Source organism: Anopheles maculipalpis, chromosome 3RL, assembly GCF_943734695.1.
Source record: "Anopheles maculipalpis chromosome 3RL, idAnoMacuDA_375_x, whole genome shotgun sequence".
NCBI lineage: Eukaryota > Metazoa > Arthropoda > Insecta > Diptera > Culicidae > Anopheles > Anopheles maculipalpis.
Genome location: NC_064872.1, coordinates 3,879,896 through 3,903,585, shown reverse-complemented (window position 1 = coordinate 3,903,585; position 23,690 = coordinate 3,879,896). Strand labels below are relative to the sequence as shown.

At 46.6% G+C, this 23,690-nt stretch overlaps 2 protein-coding genes across 3 annotated transcripts in view; both read left to right on the top strand.

Moving 5' to 3' along the window:
- LOC126563828 (nuclear pore complex protein Nup154) overlaps positions 1-23,690 on the top strand; it is a 505,032-nt gene that overhangs the window by 69,561 nt on the left and 411,781 nt on the right. The gene's annotated exons all lie outside the window — the stretch shown is intronic.
- On the top strand, positions 1,429-22,461 carry LOC126565223 (gremlin-1-like). Its single transcript, XM_050222380.1, has 2 exons — positions 1,429-1,515; positions 21,637-22,461. Exon 2 carries the CDS (start codon positions 21,637-21,639, stop codon positions 22,453-22,455), a length of 819 nt encoding a protein of 272 aa, XP_050078337.1. The 5' UTR covers positions 1,429-1,515; the 3' UTR covers positions 22,456-22,461.

Sequence of the window (23,690 nt, the reverse complement as noted above, 5' to 3'; positions counted from 1 at the left end):
AATGGGACATGTGTTTAGTGATAAAATAGAACGAAATGTGTGCATTTGATTCTGGTAGAACATCCACGGTGTTTGTTGTTTTTTGTTTTTACTCCGGGCGAGTTTGTTTTGCTTTTCCCGGTGGGATGATCATGTCGATGCTAGCAAGTGATTGACGTTATTTTGATTAGCACACAAGCTATTGAATTAGATCCGGCCTCCCTTTCGGCAAATGATCCGGTGTGATTAATAAGGAATAAATTGAGCAAGGCAGTGGTTTGTTAGGTTTCCTGTGCAACAAGCATTTTTTTTTTTACGCTATATTCTAAATGGGCGGTATTTCTATGTTTCGTGAGCGAGATAGTTACGCTGGAGTAGAATTGGTAGGAAAGAATGCACCTCGCTATGTCTGCTCAGCGTTTCCGATCGTGTTGCGATTTTATCGCTGGGTGTCATTCAGCAGGCATCGTAATTCATTGATGATTACGACGCGACTCGACGCTAGACTCGTGTCCACCCCTTCTAGCAAAACGGAAGCGAGAAGCTTGAAAACACTTCCGAATTGTTGCGATCGGCTGATCGGTGTTTTTATCTAAAAATTATTTGTTAGAATATGAAATTTCTGAATAATTGTTCTATTTTCTTTCTTTTCAGATTTAAATGATAAAACTTTATGTAACACTGTTCAAATATATTCTAATATTCCGCTTTAAATGGTGGCGATAAACACAGAAATGATGCTGTTTCCGTTGTCACTCAATCTTCAAAATAAATCTAGTGTGCTAGCGCTTACTAGCTTCACACTAAGCGCGTTTAGTGAGCGATGTTGAGTTCGTGAAAAGGTGCCAAAATACTCAACAGTGTTACTTGTGCGTTTGTGTGTGTGTTTTTGTGGTTATATTCTCTCCCGCTTATCGGTGGAAAAAAATCGTCCACGACCCGGGCGTCATTTTCCAGTCCCGATCAATCGAATTACTGGCGGAAAAGCGTTCCATGACGATCAAGTGCGTGCGTTGTTTGATGATTTATATGGTAGCAATATAAATAAACCGAAGCAGCCGACAGGGGGAGGGAGTTTTTAGTGTAAAAATTGCGAACAAGCGATCGATCGATCGTCTGATCGATTTTGTTATCCGTGAGTGAGCCGTTAGTGTGATTGTGTGTTAAAAAGCTAGATCAGTAGCTGGATATTTATTCGACGTGCTGTTGCGTGTGTCCTTTCGCTGGTAGTGTCCGATTGCCGATCGACCCGAAAAAAAGGGGGGAAAACGAGCTCGTTGATGAGATTTTCCCACGTTGACGCCATCGGAGTGATGCAATTGTGGTGATTTGTGCTTCCATCTTCATTCCCTCGACACTCGGCTGGCCGGAGCATCATCACCTACTCACCGCTAGAAATATTTCGTTTCCCATCTCGGTGACGCACCCCTCAGTGCAGCTCAGCACCTCGCACTAGACGACGCGTGGGGAACGTTTACAGACTTTTTTTTATCATCAGTTGTTTGGCGTTTGGCTACGTTGAACGGAACGTTCAAGGTAAGTGGTAGCGGCATTAGTAGTAATAAGTGTAGTAGCTGTTATAGTAGAAGTTGGCAAAAAAGCAATGAGAGTAATTTGTAAAAGTGTAGCAAATGAGCGAGCACGGCATTCTTTTCCCATGCCGGAAAACGTGGCTGAATCAACGGAGGAAGTCTGCTGATTTGTTGCATGTGCGAATTAACAGGCTTAATTGCACACGATTAACACATTTGTTGTTTGCTTTTTGATATGTATTTTATGATCTCGGGTGGAACATATAGTTTATTTGAATGAACAGATGCGTTTTCGTTTATGTCACGTTTATTATTGCGAAAAGGGAAATTTTCCATCGATGGAATCTCCACAATATAATTATTTAAATTACAGCTTTTGAAAAAATATTTTTTGAAACAGAAAATTCTAGCTCATTGATTAGTCGATGGATGGTTAAACAATAAGATGATGAGTTTTAAAAATTGATATTACTTTTAAACAAAATTTAAAACAAGTCATAAAAAAGTATGGAAACACGCAAATACAGCTAAACACTTCGTGAGAAAATTTCAGCAAAACATAACAATACATAGCATAGCATAGCAAACTTTTAATAAATATGCTCTAATTTTTAATTACTTTGACAGTTTGACGAGACGGCTATCTATATGAAAGTTGGTTTCAACAAAACTACAAAACCCATTAATAAAATCGGTCGTAAACAAAGAGAAAAGGACTAAAAGAAAAATGTGAAAAATTGTTTGGAACTAGAAGCGAAAAATTTAGGGTAAAAAATTGTGAGGAAACTAACTGCTTTAACACAATTTACTTAAAATAATGTAAAGACAGTAAACACTATCGTTAAAAAATCGTATTAAAAATTCTGCATTCTTACTCAATACCTTCTAAACCATAATGTCTCTTAATTTATAGCAATTTTAGAGCAATTGATCTACTTAACTTGCCCACCAATATATCACTATCACCCCATAAATGTGCAAAAGAAAACATGTGTGTGAGTTTTTCCTCCCACAAGCTATAGCTATAAGCTGCCCATGCACCCTTTTCGGTTTGTCGACGATCGACGATCATTCGTTGCATTGGAAAATTTCGTAACAATTCCCTTCGCTATAATTGAACCAGCAATCTGGTACAGGTTATATGGCATGGTAGAGATGTAGGAGGAAATAGATTTTCCATCCGAATATGGAATAGTACGGGTTCTCGGTACACAATAAACCATTAATCATAGTAACGCTTCGTCAGTTTGTCTCAACATCATCATCATCACCGCGGCAGTAATAACATTACTAAACGCCAGTACCAGCATCCCAACGATGGTAATTCCTTCCGGTTTACGGACCGAATCGTCATCAGCATGGGTGGGAGGCTTAAGGGCAACAGACCACACTACAGTCGGGAGACCCATCGAGACGATCATCGCCTATAGCCGTCCGTCTGTGGGACGGTAGAAGATGTTTTTTTTCCGCCGATACACGCCGAAAAGCCGCGCAGGTTAGTAGTGGATGGGTTTTCGAGAGGCTGGTCTCGAATGGTTGTGTAGTAGTGGCGCTAGACGCCAGGCCCATCACTGCAATCGGCGTCGTAACGCACTCGAACAGCAGCGCCAGCAGGACCCGTCGAGAGTTGTGGTCTTCGTTCGGGGGGCTTTTTTTTTTTTTGCTCGACTCAATCGGTTTTCTTCACTGCTATTTTGTGTGTGTGTGTGTGTGTGTGGTGTGGTTAATCGAAACGGTTCCTCCAACGTTTTTTGATGGATGAGGTACGTTTACAGGCGTCCCTAAGAGGAGAACGCGATGAGTAATCATCCGCATGTGTGTGAGATGGAATTGTTGGTAAAATATTTTGGCGAAGAATTAAATAAATTCTTGGCAAGGATTTCAATATTACGATTGCAATTGTTTCATTGACAGGATTCCAAATTTCTTAAATTCCTACTTAGTTTTAAATTTGTTTTGGACGCTATCCACTAATTCCTCAGTCGCTGTTGCCGGGTGAGTGACTTCATCGCGCTGGAATGGAAAAGTAAATGACGCCGTCCTGGCACCGGTAAAAAACACTTTTCTCTGCCAGCGATAAGAATTCCTCATCGGTAGTTAGCTATGCGCGCTAACCGCGTAGCAAGAAAACTCCTTTATCTGCTAACTCCCGTAACAAAGACAAAGCTAGCGCACAAACACGCTCAAGGTCTTTATCGCGATAACAAATATGATTATTCAATGGGCTCTGCAAAAAAAAAAAGAAGAGTCCTAGAACAACAACATATTGACTGTTTGTCGGTGGCGCGGCGTCGTCGTGTGTGTCCTCGGTCCACGGTGGAAAATGAAATAAAATTGCAATAAAATCGTTCTCCTCCTCGGCAGCAGGAAAACAAACTGCACACATCCCAAAGTGTGATCTTAAAATTATACGGTCGAAACGACACTTTTTGCAATGGCAAGGACGCACTGGATGCTGCACCGGTCCCGCGCAGTCCTGGGGCTTGGAGCGTACGGGACGCGGAAGGTTGTTTTTCTTGGCGGATGTTCGGGGTCCGGTGCAAAATAAACGACCAAAGTTAGATCGAGCGTGTGTGTCGGCTGAGCGCGAAAACCTTGAAAACCTGGAGCGCCGGCCGGTATGTACAAGTGAGAGAACAAAAAAATTGGAAACTTTTCTGCAATGTGTTTTTGAGGAATGTAGTTTTTTTGTTTGTGTGTCCTGTGTAAAGGAATCCTGAGAATTTTTTCGCTGCAGTTTGGAGATGCAGTTTGTTTTTCTTTTCCACTTGTGTGTATGTGTGTGTGTGCATGGCGATATTTATTTTACGCATTAGGCGTTACAAAATATTATTGCAGGGCGTAAGTCACTCATATTGATTGTATTTCGACTTTAAGCTGACTTGAAGGGAAGTGTAAGCTAACCGTTTTTGCAGGCAAATGCTATTGATTCCATGATCTAGTAGCATTGGTATTCAGAATTTAAACGTTAAGCTATCTTCAGCTTTCAGTAACAAATTCAGTATGGTTAAACGTTTTAAGATCTAGTAACCGCGAAAGGCGTCTTGCCATTGCTTTTCATTTCATTGCTAACTTGAATGATTTTTGATGGGTCGAAGCCGACATCGGCATCAAGGTCTAGACTTGAATGCTTCACGCGGAGGACATTCTATCTCGCCTGCAAACTAAAAACCCCCTTTTGGGAAGTCCTGCTAAGCTCAGCGATCGGAGTCAGCTGATCGGTTGCATTCGCTCCATTCTCCCAAAGCGTCGTCGGCGACCGCGAGAGGTTGCAATTATTTAGTTTGACTTGTGTCGGGACCGTCGGGTTTTAAGAGCTTCGCAGCATGATTTATGGCCACCAAGGCTAGCAGCGTTCCACGCGATGGTCCACATGGAAACGGATCCACCACGGAATGATTGGTGGCTTTTCTCTCCGCGCACAAACACGCGCCTCCAACTCTTAGCCGACTTGTTAAGTTTTGGCCCGAGTTTCGGTATGATAAATTACAAATTACTCGAACCGCTGCCAGCAAAACAATGCAATCAGTCATCAGGGCGATGGCTTCAATGAAGCGGATGTAGAAGAAAGCATCCGGAAGAACGTCCGCTAGTTCAAGAAAGCGAACGGGAGAGGAAAAGTTTGCAAGAACTATTGGCAGAACTAGCGTCACTGTGTCCGTCCATAATTTTTTGTTTTCTTCCTCGAGCTCTCTGAGTTCCTGAGATACACCTTTCGAGCCCTCGCAACCCTTTCCCTGCAAATCGGCTCGGGAGAAGTGGCAAGATCGAAGGCAATCCGTAATTAATCTACCTTGGACGTCGATGGACATTACTGACCGCGAAGCGGTTTTTTTCCTTGCGGTCGGCGACTCATCACGCGTCTCACCACACGCAGGGCGAACTTCCGGACACCTGGAAGCCGCTTCGCTTTGAGTGATTTTTCCCGGGGGTGTTAAATTGCATCCTCAGAGATACGGAGTGCGCACGAAACAATCGAAGCACAGATCTGTCAATGAACGTACGTACCCGTCCCGTGTAGGTTGGAACCTTTGGGGCGGCCGGCACCTCCTGATGCCTGCGTTGCGGTTGTTTGCACCCCCGACCCTTCGTGGAGCTTGCCGGATAAGGTGTTTAATTATCCATTAAAGCAGTATGGGGCCGGAGAAGGCGTTGCGGGTAATTTGAGTCGAGTGCGAAATCGGATGCAATCAAACCTACATCGTTGCGCGCAGTGTCATTAGCATTGGGAGATCGGCGAGCCGTCGATTTGATGCCGATTGCCGAGTGGCCTATTTCAGTTTGCGCGGGTCGGTGGAACGGTGGCAACGTTTTTGCACGGTTGCACTTAGTGGCTTTTGGTTGGGAGTTGCGTATATGGTAAAGTTGATCGTAAGATAGCTTTGGTTGGGATCCTCGAATGTTGGGATGAGCAATTTCGGCGACGAGATCGTTGAAGGAATTTGACATTGGGGTTTTTGATTTCTTCAAGAAGGGTTTTGGTTTTCATTACAAAGCACTCGTCAACTAGAGGAGATAAATTCTGGATACATCACTAGCTTAATCACTAGCTTTCTCCAGGATGAGGTTTCTCAATGATGTCGTGAGCTGCAATACCTCTAACGCTCTCCAACGTTACAATAGATGCCATCTAGTTTTGAAGTTTCTTTCGCATTAAATCCTCTTTGCCATAAATAACAGCTATTTGGGGTAACTTGGCACAGGTCTCCAAACTGTTTCCACCAAAAACACGAAACCTTGAACTACATATCTCACTTGAAACTACTTGGCCGCCCATTGCTTGGGGATGGTCGATGGTCTAATTTAAAATTTTATGACCCTTTCGGTTCGGTTCTGGTTTGCTAATGAGTGCGCCCAGTGTCGGGAGGCACTCGTTTAGCCGAGGTTTTGTTTTTCAACGTTCGATTGAGATAAATTCTGCATCCTGCCGGCTTGTGTATTCAATATTTTCAAAATGGCAAATAATGTCCGATGCACAGATCCTACTGCGACCGAGATGACAAGCGTGCCGTTAATTGGATTTGTAAAATTTAGCCAGACAAGGATTAGTGCAAATTGAGTTGTCGCGATAGCCCGCGCACGATCGTGGGCCTGTCATTTTAGGATGGATTAACTCAACACGGGTTTCTTGCATTTTCGTCATGCCACACCATTCTCCACCATGGGATAAAAACAATAAAGATACGCTTTACGGCAGGGTGACTTCCTAAGTATGGCTTCATAAATCTTGAAACAAGTCTTCATCAAACCATTCAAACTCGAACGTTGATTTATTGGAGGATTGGCGACATTAGGCAGACCCCCGGTCGGGCCAACTTCCTCGAAACGATCGGGGTGGGTGCTTACGGTTTTATAGCACCTCGCACGAATAGATTGCACGAGATGTTTACATCACAGACACACACACACACACACACACGCACATACTGGACAACACACATTAAGTGGTTGCAGCAAGGGGTGTTAGTTGGCATAATATTGACAGATCATAATTGAGCCAATTATCCCTTTTTGCCGAAATCTCGCGGACGAAAATTAACCTCTTGTTTACATTCTATCCTTTCCTTCCGGATCAGCGGCAGAAGTAGTAGATGTAGTAGTACTATTAGAAGTGCTGAACATGCTAGACGGAAGCTCAGATGTGCGTCACGCATCCCTAGCAGACCTTTTGTTATTCAACTTTCGTCGGTAGTACGGACATTAATTGGTTTTGAAATTTTTTGGATGATTTATATCGCGCGAACAGTCGACGGACGGGTGGTTGATCAATTTGTTTTGGTGGTGGGGAATACTTTTAAGCGTGTTCGTACAACCAAAACGATTCACCTGGACCCAGGAGATACCTTATGACGCACGTTGGAAGGTTGGAATGACAGATGCGTCGTTCGGGGTATTGTTTTATTTCGGACTCTGTGCGCTCATCGAAGCAACCGAAACAGGCAGGAATGATAACACCGCAGGATAACGGTGTTTGCGTGGGTAGCACTGGCGAGTGAAGTGCCTCCAAAGGTGCCATAAATTTTCACGTCAATCGATCAATCGATCATCACAGCGAAACCCATTATCGATCACTAGCAAGACGGAATACTACGGTGCCATGGTAACGCTCGGCAAAGAATTCACTCCGATGAACCCGTTGATTCATACCGTACGGAGTTCGTAATCGGAAGCCAGTTCAACAATGAACCGGTTAGTTATTTATAGGTCAAACGTACGCGTGTATCCCTCTTCTGCAGAAGACGTTGATTACCCCCGCCAGGATAGTCTGGAGGTGATGAAAAGCAGCCATCATCAGCCAACACGATTCGGATACGATCACGCGCATCTGCTTACGCGAAGTTCTGCTCAGGTATGCGAAGAATGTGCGCCTATGGAATGAGCGGCGAATTTTTGCAAGGCAGGCAGGCAGGGAACCGTGGTGTTTTCGGAACCCTGCCGCGACGAAAGGTTCAATGAAACATTTACGCATTGTACACACAAACACACTGGAGAATTGCAGGCGAAGGAAGTGCATCGGCAAATAGGAACAGACAGGTGACATACTGGGCCTCGTTTGGTGCAACAAAGTACTGACATTGACCATCCTTTCGGGTGATCGTTTTGTTAAGCAAACGAACTAGTAAGTCACTAGTAGAGGGAGCGACACAGATCAGATCTAGCCTCGTAGGCAGGACCGGTGAGTGTCGACGCTTAAAACACACAACACACATTCGATGCATTACTATTGTTGCACTGTTATTAAAATTCCATAAAAGATAATTGAGATAAATTGCGATGGTTGTGGCATTTGTCTGTGCGCCAGTGGGGCAGAGAAGACTCGAGAAGACGGTTGGAGGACTAATGTGGGACGGCTTTCAACCGTGTTCGCACATTAGCACCACCGGGGATGTGCCGCATTTTCCGGCACCTTCGATTTCCGTCGCATCGGCACGCGGAATGCGTAATGGATCCCGGCGAAATGAATGGCCGTGATTGATATGTGCGATTCTGTTGCGACCGTATGCAAATGCCCTCGCGCGTGTGTGTGTGTGCGTGTGTTATTGAAACGATCGAAGGAAGGATCGGCAATCTGGTGTAATATGTTTCTAATTAAAACGAGCGGGCAAAATTACGAAAGGGCTGCTGGTCGAAGGAAAGCTGTTGGAGGTGATCCAATGTGTGCGTTTTAAAGAGCAGAAAATCAGCTGGTATCGGATGTTGTTTCCCTTTCCCGATCGGATATCGATCGGGTTCGTTTATTTTGGCAGTACACTAGTTAATGGACCAGTGGACCAACCCAGTCGAACAGACATTGCGACAGCTTTGACGTACTTTATGGCGTTAGGAAGTTGTTCAGATGTATGACCACGTGGACAGTGAGTATTTGGTAAAAGATTGGTGTAATAGCTTGAAGAGTTTGGGTTCAAGGTTCTACATTAGTTCGACAACTATTGTATGCTGTCTAGAACATGTCTCGATTGACCTTCCATCATAGAGTATCTGTTCTCTTATTGAAACTATTCTTAAGAAATAGTCGATTTTACTGAATAATTGGGATGAAGAGGCGACAAAGACACCGATATTCACTTGGCAGGAACTGAATCCAAATCCCAAGTTATCCGGATGAGGTTTAACATCGATCCTGTTGTATGAAGGACACTCCAAATCGGACGATTTGTGTATCTGTTCGATAAATACCTGGACATGACTTAGTTTGCCGTTTCCGATTGATAATCCAGATTGCGGCTCATATAGACGAAACTTTCTGCAACATGTTCTTTGTTGTCCTTGGCAAGTCTCACTCCAAATGACACCCTTAACTGATAACAATGTTGCACCAAAAACTACTACTTTGTGTCCATAAAAATCCTAGAGCTAGAACGTGATCTTGGCCTACTTTCTGCTCAAGAATTCCGACTACCTTTTTCCAATTAGAAACTGATCTAAAACGCCAAACGCCAAATTAATTACATTGCAATACAGCGAATGTTTCGCGCATTACACGACACAAGCACAAAGGATTAGTTTTCCATCCGCATCGCACAACTGCACGACTGGCACGAATTTGAAAGTTTACGCCTGAAAACCTTGTTAGTAAATGGCGCCACCGTCACCGCCAGTAATAATAAACAGCCGTCGGTAAACAAAAGCTGCCGCCGCGCAACCGATCGGCGTTGTACGATGAAAATCGCTTGCTATCATGCGTGACATTTTTGCGTTGCGTTTTTTTTTGCGGTTTTGTTTGCTGGTATGTTGTGCGGGAAGATGACGACGTGCCCTTTTTGCCTTTTTCGGGGCAAGTCCAGTGGCCGCGTGCCAAACATGCGATGCGTAACCTCCCCTCTCGGGTACGGATTGGAAACCTCAGACTTCAGGCGATTAGAGCACGGCTGCCTAGCTGTGACAGTGACGATCACATCTTCTTTTCGACTCCTTAAAGGGCACGCGGTTGTCCGTTTTTAGTGCGTAAATCGGTTTGACATTTTCTCTGTCGCTCGCGAACAACAAACCACAAAAAGGGAAACCAATTTTCCTCCCCGAAATGGATATTTTGTCGGTTTTTTCGGTTGCTCCGCTTGCTTTCCCTGCCGAGATCTGTGTTTTGTCTGTCTGTCTGTTTGTCTGTGGCGCTTAAATGCCTCACCGCATTCGCAAATACGTCCTTTCTTCCTTCTGCGTGCCTCCAGAGACCTTACCTGATGTAGAAGGCGTAGAAGAATAAGAAAAAAAAACCGCCGCCCTCCTCGGCGAAGTCAAGGGAGTCAAGAGTGATCCAAGGGTCGGAGAAGGTTGCATGTAATAATTTTTCACCGCGCACGATCGATGCGATGCAGCAAACGCCGCCGCATCTGGCGCGATGTTGCGTTCGCATGTCTCGCTCGTTCTCTATCGCTCGACCATGTACGTTTAGCGAGGAGGAAGAAGCGTGTAGACAGCAGAGTGTAGAAAGGAAAGGGGTGTTCTGCTTCTGGTGGCGCTTAACAAGTTGTTTCTGATTATACACCGTATTCTGGCCGTTCTGGCCGGTTTTAATAATTCCTCGCGCCCGTGATCCTGCGTTGTTGCGTCGCGTTCGCTTTCTCACGCCAAAAAACAGCCAGGGAAAGGACGCGTGCATGGATGATAATGATGATGATGATCATCATCATCATGATGATGATGCGCGGTCGTCTTGTTGCTCTCTGGTCGCTGGTTGTAACGTGTGTTAACGGTGTGACGCCAGTAGTGGCTCGAGTAAGGTTTCCATATCCTCTCGATCGATTCGCCCGTCGCCAAAGAAGCGGGCGCCACAAGGCGCTTCACACACACACACACACACGCACACGTTCTTCTCAAGTTCTTTATGGTGCGATGAGCAGCGCATACAACATTGAATCCTTTGCGATCGCGATCTTACACGCGATCTGCTCTGCCGAGATGCTCTCGCTCAAGTTTCGGCTGGTGCGATTTTTCAATTCAATTTTTGGCCCACTGCCGATCGGTCGGCCCAAGTGGGTAGTGGGAGTAGGAGGGGGGGAGGGGAGGTTGTGCTTTGCTCCCCTCATCATGGCGCTTAGTTGGCGTCGTCGTCGTCGACGACGTCGCGAGACAGAGCCGGACAGATCATCATCGTCGTCAAAGATAGATATAGAGAAGAGGCGGAAGCTGCGTGTGGTGATGGCGCACGACGACCCTCCCTCCCCCTCCCTTGTCCCCTTATACTGTCTGTCCCACCGCTAGTAACGATCGAGGAGCGAACGATGATCACGGCGTCGGGCCGGTGCGGTTGTTGTTGCGCTAAAGATTTAAGGTTAACTGACAAATAAGATAGCGACAGGCGGGCAGTTTTACGTTTGGCGCCATGGTGAGGGATGTGGAGAAGGGGGGAGGGATGGGTGGGTCGGATCGGGAGTGAATGTGTAAGGGATCGACGATCATGAACCTCACGATCTGCTCCGCGCTGGTGTGTGAGTTTGATCTCTCGGGGCCTGCTTGCGTCGCTCAGCCACCGGCGATCACGGCGACGTAGCGAAAAATGTGAAGAATAAAAAATATATATATTTATTTACACACACATATACATGGAAAAGGGAAGGTGGGACACTGCTGTGGCACCCGGTTGATGCCATGCCCTGACCTGGCCTGGTGAAGAAGGGAAGCAAACGAACACAAAAAAAAAACACCCAGGGAACCTTAGCGTGACTTGCTCTGGCGACGGCGACCGCTGACGACACAATGCCGGGGCGGTGTGGCGAACACTCGAGCATGCGCCGCCTTTTCTCTCCGCGTGTGTGTGTGTTTGTAAGTATATTTACGAGCATGATATCAGAAATTAATTTTTCATTTTCGATACAATTATTTGTTGTTGTGGTCGGTTTCTTTTCTCTCCCTCTCTCTGGCTGCTTGTTGCGCTTTGCGTATTAATAAAACGGTATGGAAATGAAGGGAACGATGCGGAAATCAAGTGCCTGCAAGGGGTGAGGGATGAAAAAAGGGGGGTCGATTGGTTCTGCACCGTGCGCCGGCCGGCGTTTGAGACGAGGAAAACGATGAAAACAAATCCACCAGCAAAGCGTGTGTGAATTGTGCTGATCTTAAAGGTTGTAGTAAGGCACGTGGAAAACTGTTCTGTCTTGGTTGCTGATTAGATCTGTACGATTGCTTGTCAAGGGATGCTCTTTTGGAGGGTGATGGATCATGTAAGAAGGATTTTTTGTTTTTGAGTTTTTATTTGAAGCTTTGTTGATTAACTGTCAAAATCGTTTCCCATTTCCTTTGGAGTTAACTGTCAAAATCGAAGTCCCATGAGCTACCGGATCTAATATACAAGAGATAGGGAGCTTTGGTTTTATGTTAGGATGATGGCAGGTAGAAAAGGGCTTTTTTCTGGTAGATCCGCTTGAAATAGTATCCTGGTTGCAAATTCCTAACAGCTAGAGCCATGTAGCTCACGTTCATTTGTTCAGATAGATTCAGATAAAAGATTTACTTATTTAAATTTGCAACTAAAAGAGAAACCAAATATCTCTAGACGTTGGTAAGTTGCGTTAATTTCTTCATCAATGATGTAGGTGTTGAGTCCTACCTTATAGAAGCATCGTGGTAACTAGCAAACATCAGTTACTAAAGAACTCTCAACTCCCGGTTAGTTCAGGAGTTCTTTCTTACGCAAGATGCCACTCTAAATCCTCATGAATTTGTTGCGTCATGGGGTCTGATTCAAATATATTTATGCCTGTTTCTAGGTAGGTCTCATAACCTCTATGTTGGCTCTCTATCTCTCCTGTTCTTCTGGACCTGCTAAGAGTTAAGCTAGGTCACCAATTTGTTTCCAGCAAACTCGGCCAGAGATTGCAATCCTCCATCCTTTATTATTATAGCGCAGGTTACAGGTTATTATAGCACAAGGCACCTACACGTAGAGGACTTGCAGACGTATCAGTGAGCAGTATACAGTGCATTTCGTGTTGGAGTCTTCTAAATCGCAGAAGTAAGTGGAACCTAAAAAGAACTTCTGGATCTATCATTTGGAATCATTTACGATGTTTGCTGAATAAATAGCGCAATAGTCATATGTTATCTAGGACGCCCGAGCCAGCCATAAGCGCAAGAGTCCTTCGACTTATAGCGCATGAGGGTGAGCTCCGGTAGGTGAACTAGTTCATCGGAATCTTTCCTCTGTTGTAGCTATCCTAGAATACAGCTCATAACTCACTTGCTCACTACGGTAAACCATGCCCTATCCTTGACAATTGATCTTCAATTTCAAATCTTCCGAATATAATAGGATTTCAATTTCTTGTTCCTTTACATGTTGTGCTTTACTCCTGAAATGAATATCTTAAGGAAACCTCTATTAAGCACGTTTTCTAAAATAAATATGCACCGCATCCGGATCAGCCTTCCGATCTTTTCGAAACAATAAAACAAAAACCCTCAGTACGTGTCTCGGTGACGCTTACCTGAGATAGCTTCCTCCGATCAGCAAGATACCGGAACCTTTTGCGCCCCGTAGCAAAAAAGTTTTGTAGCAAATAGGATTAAATCGTTAGCTAGCCAGGCGTGGGAATTTTAACACCATTCTGTTTTTGATGCTTCCCCTCCGGGCAGGTAGGTAGGATTGTCTTCCCGGAACGATTCGGCCCTATTCAGGCTGATCCGCATCGGAATGCGCTTCGGAGTGGGCATTCCTCCTACCAACAAAAGGAAAAAGGACTTCCGGCCCAATGTCCGGCCCTTTTACCATTTCCAGAAACCAGAAAAAAAGCCTTTCAAATGTGATAAAACTGAAAGAAAACCGTCGTGTATTTATATGTTGGGTACGTGCTTTAAAGCTTTTCAGTTCCACCGCCAGTTCCAGGTGGATTGGTGGAAGAAGGTGGAAAGGAAGTATGTCACAGACAGACACTCGCCTTTTTTTCTTCTTCTTAGTCCTAAGAACACACCGGTCGTGTGTTATGATTGGCATTTTATCTCCATTTCGTCCATTTGGTTTGGTAGATAAGTGATGGATTTTTAATTAAATGTAATGTAATTACCCGGCACCCCTTTTACAACACACGCGCGCCTTATGCAGAGCGGCCGAGCGAGACACCTACTCAATGGCATCACGCGATCTCGCCACCGCCTAATGGTTTCGTTGGCGGCAGGATTAGAGCGCGATCGAGTAGGAATATAGGCCTCGAATGGGACGCCCAGGGAAAGTGAGGCTCGTTCGCGTCTTCCGTAGCCGATAAGCACACGCTGGCAAGCCGCCGGTTGGCGACACCGAATTCAGAAGGAGGTGGGGAAAAAAAAAGAATCCGTAAAGAGTCCGTGGTCGTAATGCGTTTGGGATCAGCTGATCTCATACGGGGCGGCGACCTGTTTGGTACGCCAACTGCAGCGATCTTGTTTGTTTACGTTGACGTTTTTCTTTCGGATTCGGGGTTATATTTTTTGTGGGGTTAGCCCGGGGTTAGTCCCGACCTAAAGTAAACCATTTCATCGTGACGCCGCAGCTACCGTGGTGAATCTTTCCTTCGCTAGCGCTCTCTTTCGCGCTCCAAAGTTGTTGCTGTCTCGACGTATGTACGATAGGCGTAAATAAAGCGAACGTCTCGTCGAAACCCATCACGACGTCCGGTTGATCGGTGTGTGCACTAGAATGCGAGGATCATAAAATCTTCCCACCAAAAAAACAACTACCGGGCTGCTAACGAGAACGAACGGTTTTGTGGCTTGTGTGTTGGGTTTGGCTAGGGAATTTTCGCGCATCAGAATGATTGGGACCGGGAGAATCGCTGGATTAGCCGAGGATCTTCGCCATGCACCGGAGGGGCCGTAGATACTCGCCGGGTGATAATTATAGTTCACGCCTCAAGCTGAAACGGAACGATATGCTGCATGTTGTGGTTTTGCTACTAATCTGTATTCCCCGCCCAGCTCGATCTGTGCACTGTGCATATGGAGGAATGCAGCGAACGAGCGAGACTTGCCAGCCATAAAACTGGTGTCGTCAAGAAGTGGTGCAAGCACTAACTATTTCGGTATGCCCGTCGAGGCGCCACAGCTTAAATTGACAATGTGTCAGCAGGTCTAATAGCTTAACTTCTGCCTGGTAATAACTGCCAACAAGCACGGTTAGAGATTCGTTTGAACGACGAAACAGAAACTGAGCGATAAAACGGCTTTCCACACACGTGTGGCATTAATGGGGTTGATATTTAAGGCGTTTTTTTTGTATTGTGTTGTTGTAAAACTATTTTAGTACAGGCAAAAGGCCCGCCTAGTCTGCGGCCCGCAAAGATCTGATCCTACACGAAACGATCGCAATACCTAATCTTGAATCTCGGATGGAATTTGAAGGATACGCGCCGATTTGATCATGCATTGTTGTGCTGCATTGTAGTAGTGGTGCAGGTGTCATAAATCGATTTAAAAGAATGTCACATGGAAATTCATTTCTATCGATCTTTCCACCCTCCGCCCGGCGAATTCGTGTCCTCGTGATCCTATGTTTGCTGCGGCCAAACACGCTTGAACCGTGTTCGTGCTGTCGTGTACGGTGTCGGTAGACTTTATCAAGAATTCATCATTCGTGGTAAGCGCTTGCCGCCGCACGATCATTGGGCCACAGCTATGGAGTTGCGATTGTTTTTTTTTTTTTTGTCGCTGTTAGAGGTTTGGCGTGTCCAGGAAGGGCAAATACCTGGCGGCGAACCTCTCCCAACTTGTAGATGTGGTGGCGACGGTAATTTGCAGTTGTCTCAGCGGATTGTCGGTGATTTATTGCGATTTGAATATTGGAAATCACGATCTGCTTTGATTTCCTGGAGCAGCACCAGCGTAGTGGCCCGAATGGCGTGATAACGCTCACCGTTGTAGTGTCACACTAAATGACACACGCCACACAAAATGGTTCCCATTTGATGGGTGCCTGACAATGGCGGCCACGTTGCATAGCCAGCGAAGTCAGATAGCGGTGCATAAATGTACATATTTATTTGCCGCGCTTTGAGATTGGGCATCAACTTGTGCAAATGAGATGAACCTTCTCACGATGGTGTGTGTGTGTGTTTATGTGAGTGTGATGATCCTTTATGCCGCGATGCGATCACGTACAGAACTGTCCAAACAAGTTGTCAACCGCAGGCTGGCGGCAGGTTAGGTTTAGATTTATCGTCTACTTATCGTGATACTTTTGATACATAAAATTGAAAAGTGTTACGTGTGGTGACCGACCGGTGTTAATTGTTTCGTTAGCAGAATGTCACCGACTAGGTAATGACATGCTGACACGCGATCGTGCCAACGAAAATGGCGACCAGTGTGCATGTTCCCAGGGAGAAGAAACACATCAACAAGCCGTTTTATTAATCCTGCCATTAGACGGTAAAGATCATATCTGCCATTACACATGCTGAAAGCTAGCTCTTTCACATTGGCTGGATCAAAAAGGATCGCCATGATTACAGGCCCAATGGATGACGATCAACGGATCAACAGATGCTCAAGCAGTGCGCCGTACGTTTGAAGATATTTATGGTACAGTAAACTGAAGTTAAATTGATTACCGTGAAGGTTAATCCAGACGCGTCTAGACGCCGGCGTCGCCGCCGAAGCCATAGTCGATGAGTTGTAATAATTTGAATTAAAGCACTGGGGATAAAATGTATAATGCACAAACCGCACGAGCGCCAAGTTTTGAAGATCGCTTCATAAAAGCGATCGGCAACACCACGCCAAAACAGATCCATTACATCGAAAATGGACGATGATGACAGGCGGCAGCGAATGTCTGCCTAGAACGGGATCGTGGAATCTACCAGCAGTAGGTGTTATGACGCAGACCAAATCGAACGAATCGCTGGTACCGATGGCCGAAAACGCACTTTTCCAATCGATCAAATTGTAGGTCATGACTCAAGCGATTGGTTCTAGCTGGAGCGGATTTTTATTTTTAGTATTACCCGACTGTGACCGGTGCCCGGGTGCAGGCTTTCCGTCGCCAGCAAGCCATCCAACTGGCCAGTACGTGACGTTCGCGATCGCGGCGGGTACGCGGAAGGTGCGGCCATTTGGAAAACAATAAATTTAGTTGAAATTTATGAGTCAGATAAAGTGTTGTGATGAGAGCCAAACTGCGGTTTAAAAAATCAATCCGCCCTCATCTGCATCGTTCCCCACCGTCACCGTGATGATTTCCGTGGCAGATTTATCGCGCATATTAAAATTACTCATTTCTTGAGTCATGGTGATGATGTGGTGGCTATGGACGATTCGAACGAGGACGAGAAACTTCATCCAGTTTCAAGTTTTAGGGACCTAAGCTAGCTATCTTGCAGGAATCGTGAGCTTGAATTCGAACTCATACAGCTACCTCTCCGGCTCACCGGTAACTCTTACTAAGATTTAGTTTGTAGACAAGCTCACTACGTGATCTAATTCACAGACAGTTTAGGTGGGCTCTGGAAGTAGTACACGAAATACAGCTTGAGGATTGTCTCATTGATATACTACTCTAGTTAGTATGTTTGTTTCTCACACAATACAAAACTTGTCCTCTCCTACAAGAAGTAATCAAACCTTACATAGCTAGCTTTTTTTATTATTCCGACCATTTCTTCTTGGAAGCTGTGAGTTATTCTTACAAAAATCTGAATAGTAAAATTAGTAATGGACATGCTACTTCCTCTGCGTCGCTACATTTTTGGCACGCACGAAACGCCGAAAACAATGCCCACGAAGGTATCGCCGAAACAGTTCGTCTAGTATCGCCAGAACGACAAGATGCGAATAATGGTTTTACAATAGGCTAAACGCAGATTAAGATCTACCAGAAGATCTATCGGCTTAAACGCTCTCGGTCCATATAAGTCGCCGCCACTACCGAGGCGTCGCTAGGTAGCAGAGCGGACACAACCACAACTCGCTTTACGCGGACCGCACATTTCCCACATCCCACAATTACTTTACGCTGGGCAAGTGTCTAGGCAATCTTCCATCGAAGCTTCAGCAATTTTGACCGAAATGGAGTGACAATCACTCCACGGCACGAAATAATCCTCCTCTGAGTTCTGAATAAGAGGAAATAACAACAGAAAAAAAGGTACTGATGGTTGGATACCGATTCTTCGTAGAGAGATGTGCAGTGGGTTGGTCGGTCAGTTTCCTGGAAATGGGAAGTTTCCACCAAATTGGGCGCCGATTCTGTACCGCTGGTGGGCTGATGCGCACCATTTTGGATGACACGGAGTGTACCGGGTCCGTAATTAAGGCGCGTGGATGGCGTGTGATGGTGCGGACGGTTCGACGATTGTGTATGACGATAAGATCCATACCCGGGATCAGTTTACCGGGAGGAACGTCCCGATTGCGGGCCACGATAGCTCGGATGCTCAGGTGAAGACAATTATGGCATTCACATATGAATACTGGTTTTGAGGTTGGAGTTGGGGGTGGGGTGGGTTTTGCAAGGGCCCACGATATTTGGCGTTGTCGGCGCTTAAGGTCGGTTGGAGAGCGAGTTAATGCAGCTAGCTTCCAATTTTCAAAGTCCAAAGAGACAGCGAACGGCGGTGAAGGCTCGCTATCAGCTCCTAACCAAGACCAGGAAGCAATGTGGCGACGAGCTGTTAACGGGCTCTGTTAATGTGGCTCCAGCATATTTTTGCCGGCGCCACCACAATTCAAATGGGGGGGACCGCCGGTCAGCTGCCAAATCAGATTGGAGCAGGAAGGCTATTTGTACGGCGTCCCGCTTTGCCGAGCGGCGTCTGGTTTCGAATGTCTCAATATTTTACCTTTACCGGAGACGATCGTCGCCCCGATCGTATCGGCCCGTTTGGGGCCGTCATTTGTTCTGAGTCGCTTGATTTTGATGTCTGACCCCCGTGGGGGAACTCGAAACTCCGGTGGGAATGCTATCGCTATGCGGCAAACGTCTAGCACTGGTCCGGTCCACTATGCACTTGCAGAATCGCGGTAACTGTCGATCTCCAAGAAATGGATTCGTAGCAGAAGAAGTTGGGTTTACCTTCGCGTGAAGTTTGCTGATGATTTCAGGAGAGGTCTGCGCGTGACTCCACGGTCCAATGTCCATTTGTTAGTCAGCGTTTTATGGCTGATTAAAAATTCGACGCTCGCCATTAGATTAATGGTGTCGCATTTCACCATTTTCGGGGCGGGGGAGGGGGAGTCCTCACCGCAAACCGGTGGTCCAGTGGTCGCGATACGTGAAGGAAAGCAGCTTCCTCGAAGATGCGAAGGTGTGGCATATAGCGACACACACACACACACGCAGATGAGCTCTTGATTTCCATCTCGTAGTCGCTGGTAGGTGAAACTGATGCCCGCGTGACTAATAAGGCTCGTCCGCCGAAGGTGTCGTGGACCTTGTCTTTTGGATCCGCATCATCCGCCTGATCACGGGGATACACGTTCTGGTGGGTGTGTGTGTGTGTCTTTGGATACGAATTTGGTGCTACGGGGTGACCATAGAGGTGACAATTTTCACAGCATGTAAGAGCCGAACGGCAATGAATGAAGTCGCAAAATTTAGTCGCATGAAGGCCCATGGAGAACAAGATAAGGAGGACCTGAGAAACGATCGGATTAGAGCGCTTATTGTTGGCTGTATTAAAAATTTACGATTAACGTATTGGCTAGTGTGTGGTTTTGACAACTCTATTAAGAGAGTGGTAAAAGTTGAATAGATAAATTATACATCATCAGTCGATCCATCCACTGGATGGATTGATTGAAGACTTAGTCTAGTTGGGTTTGTTGAATAGTGCAATCGGAAAGATCATGACTTTAACTGAAATCTAAACACAGAATTTACTAGATAAAGGGTAGACGAATGAAAACCAATCCTACCTAAGTCTTCCAATGCCCAACAACCAAAGCAGTTGAACTTGCCAATCAAATTCGACTCGACTTCCTGTGCTTTATTTCCAATCTCGCAAAGATCCCAATACACCGGTACAGATTTCGCAGGCAGGCTGCCTCTCCAGTGACATAAAACATATGACCGTATTGATGTGTATTTGCACACACATCTCAGTATCAAGAGATCTCCATCCATCCATCCATCCATCCATCCATCCATCCGTCCATCCACTTTGTAACGCTTGAGTTACGTTTATGAAATCATCGCAGTTAGATCGCACTGGCCCGCCGGTAAGATTCTCACTCATGAATGGCCGCACCAAGATGGATCACCTCTCGTGATGTCCCGTCGTCGTCGCCGTCATCATCTACCCCGGGAGCATTTGAGTGATCCGCCGGGAAACGACACTTATCTTCTGTGGCGCGACACACGCGTGTGCCAAAAACGGTACAACGGAACGAAGGTTCCCTTCGTTGCTGTTTTAACTCCATGTTGACATCACACATCGGGTGGCAGTCGGGGCGCTGCGAGCGCCGGTTGTAGTGTTTTGTGTGGCCGTTGTCATTGCATGCTTCTTAACGCGCGCGAGCACACGCGCCTCTTTACGGCGACACACCGACGCACCGTGTACCGTGGCCGGGGTCGCACGTGGGTAACAAGAAAGTGTGCATGCATATATGTATGCCCCCGCGCGAAAACAAAGCGAAAATAAGGTACGGGGAAATAAAAATACATACACAAGGGGGGGGGAACCAAAAAAAAAAAGTCGCGGAGGCCATCCGCGCGGGTGAACGGGATTTCGGTTTTAAATGGATGAATCGCGTATCTCGTGCGCGTACCCGAACCGGCATAAGGGGAGACCCCCGATGCGCAACGATGCGGCCCACGCGTCCAGAAGAAGAAGCAGAAGGGGAGAGAGCATTTAGTTTTTACGACTTGTGGCCGATTTGTTGGACTGATTTCTCGCGTGACGACGAACGGATCCGATCGCGCGATCATGCATCTGTCGCAATAGTTGATGGCTTGGTGACTTGGTAGTTGTATTAGTAGTAGTGGTAGTAGTAGTAGCCTGGCGTGGAAGTAGTCAAAGCAGTCTCCGGCGCTCCATTCATGCTGCAGCTGGAGCACTTTCCAAGCTTTCATTCATGAAAAATTCAGGCCGGTTCGCCCTGGATCGAAATGTCTTTTCTAAGCCGGATGGCGACTGGGTTGCATACGAGGTTGCCCTAAGAGGATTGACTCCGTACTAGAGATAGAGTTAGTGAGTGAGAGAAAGAGAGAGAAAGAGAGAGAGAGAGAGAGAACGAGGAGCACATTATTACCTTCGATGCTTGGAAGATGCAACCCACGGAGGGACACGAGCGAAGCGAAGGAAAAAGTCTTGTGGCGCCGGTCTCAAGTGTCTGGCCGGATCGTTTGGGATCGTGTACATTAAGGTGGGTAGGTGCTGAGTGCCGAGCCACAACAATGTCTCTCTTGGTTTTTTGGGGTGTTTGTGTGTGTGTGTGTAGGACGGTGCACCAAGCGAAGGGCTTACGAGGTCTCCAGCACCGCAACGCCTCCGGAGATTTGGGTTGTGGAATGGATGTACGGGATGTGATTATGTTGTTCTTTTAAAGAAATGTAATTCATTGAGTTGTCGCTATTCCGGGAATGATGGATTTGAGTGCGTTTTTTTGAAGATTCTGTGATTCTGTAATCAAAAGATTTCAAGATCTGGTGGAAGAATTTCTTAATTTACTTCAATCAAGCTTAAGCTAATAAATTCTTCAATTTTGTTGGTGATCGTTTCAGATGAATCCAATGATGAAGCTGCTGGTGCTGTTATCACTACTCCTAGTCCATTCATCCGGCCACCGGATACAGCTGTCCGATTCCATTTTGGACATCATCAACACTCGGCATGTGGAACAGATACTGGCCGAGCGGCGAGCGAATGCTTCGCGGGAAAACGAAAAGCGCTACCTGGTGCAGAACGACCTAGACGAGGATGTCACCGAGGATGGTGCTGATCTCTACCAAACGCCCGAGGTAGCGATCGATTTCGATTTCCACGGTCGACGGCAGGGAGGTCACGGGTCCCGGCACTCGCACAGTCCGGTCTCACATAATGGATCCGGTGGTGGTGGTGGTGATCTGCTCTCCGATCTGCACGCCTACCGTGGCGACAAGCTGCTCAAGTCGAGCAAAAACGCACTGCTGGTCACGCGCAAGGAGTATCTGAAGAAGGACTGGTGCAAGACGGAACCGCTGATGCAGCGAATCCGGGAGGAGGGCTGCATGAGCCGGACGATCATGAACCGCTTCTGCTACGGCCAGTGCAACTCGTTCTACATCCCGAAGTCGCCGAAGCGCAGGCGGCACGGCAAACCCACCGTCGCAAGCTATTCGGCCAGCAGCAGCGGCGGCAACAGCAATCGCCGGGACCTGAGCGGTGACTTTGAGGACGAGGATCTGACCGGGCCCGCGTTTCGCTCGTGCGCCTTCTGCAAGCCGAAAAAGTTCACCTGGATGACGGTGACGTTGCGCTGCCCGTCGCTCGTACCACAGCTGCGGCGGAAGCGCATCCAACGCATCAAACAGTGCAAGTGCATCGCCGAACCGCTGCATTGAAGTGGGAAGAGGAAGAATTGCGTGTGTGTATGTAAGCGTTTGTAAGTGTGTGAGTGAGTATGTATGTGTGTGTATGTGTGATTAGTTGAATGACCAGCTAGAGAGAAAGAGAGAGAGAAAGAGAGAGAGAGAGAGAGAGAGAGAGAGCGAGAGATAGATTATACGTTTTGATTAGTATTATTGTTCGTATTGTATCAGCCGTTATAGCTATTATAGTTTGTTGTTTTGCCTGTCTCAGTAATTATGTTCGTTGGACATTATAGACGTTTGTGCATTTTTGGGACGTGTCTGTGCATCCAATGCCGGTGGGCGTCTGTTGGAGAGTTGGGAAGCTCAACACACGAACACACGCGCTATCATTCAGCTTTACTAGTTGAGCCATCTTTGTTGTGAAAGGTGAGGGTTATAGCTTGGTTTGTTTGGCTGTTGGCTGATTTTGTCTGACCACATGCTCCGGGCCCGGGCCCGGGTCCAACCTTCCATTTACGTCCAGGGAAGAGGCGGGCGGGCGGTCCCGAAGATAAAGTTACCGCGCGAAGGTGTCAGCGCTCCCATTTTCGGGGGTTAGGATGCGACCAGGTCGAAGACGACTCCCGCCTGCCCAACCCCCTTAACCTGGGTTGGAAGTTGGTAATTTTCTTAGAATGATGAATGGTGCTGCGAATTTGCCAAAAGCGTGTGCTCTCGTGTGTGCATGTGGGCATACTTGGGGAGTTTGGGACATTGGTAGGATTTCGGAAAGTCCCAAGAAGTTGTTGTAGAATGTATACGTTCACTGGGGTTTCAGGTGTAGCACGTTTACAGGGTTTACCAGATGTGCGTCTCTCTCTCGGTGTCCACACGAATAAAACAATTGTTTCCAGTTTGACTTGTGATTGAGATATCTGAAGTCAATCTGACGAATCAAACAAGGAACGCGACGCGGCGCAGGTGTTCTGCCGCTCAACCAGAAGTCTGAGCGATGTCAGTAACACTCTAGGAACGTGTGCGCTCGCGTCCTAGGTACTTTTCCAAGTTTTCTAGTCGGAAAGTTTGCAGAATGTATCATGCAACAGTAGTGCCCGATTGCACCCGGACAGTATCGGAGGTTGAGTCATCACCATTAACCGGCCCCGTTTGCAGTTGGTGCATCACTATTCTTCCTGCATTTGGCGCACGTGACTTCGACACCACAGCAGCACTGGCGATTGATTGGTGTCATTCAGTGGGTGAAGCTTTACGAGCTGCCCGAACGG

Bases quoted from the DNA above. Each gene is read 5' to 3' on its own strand.
- LOC126565223 (XM_050222380.1), top strand. From the start codon at position 21,637: ATGAATCCAATGATGAAGCTGCTGGTGCTGTTATCACTACTCCTAGTC.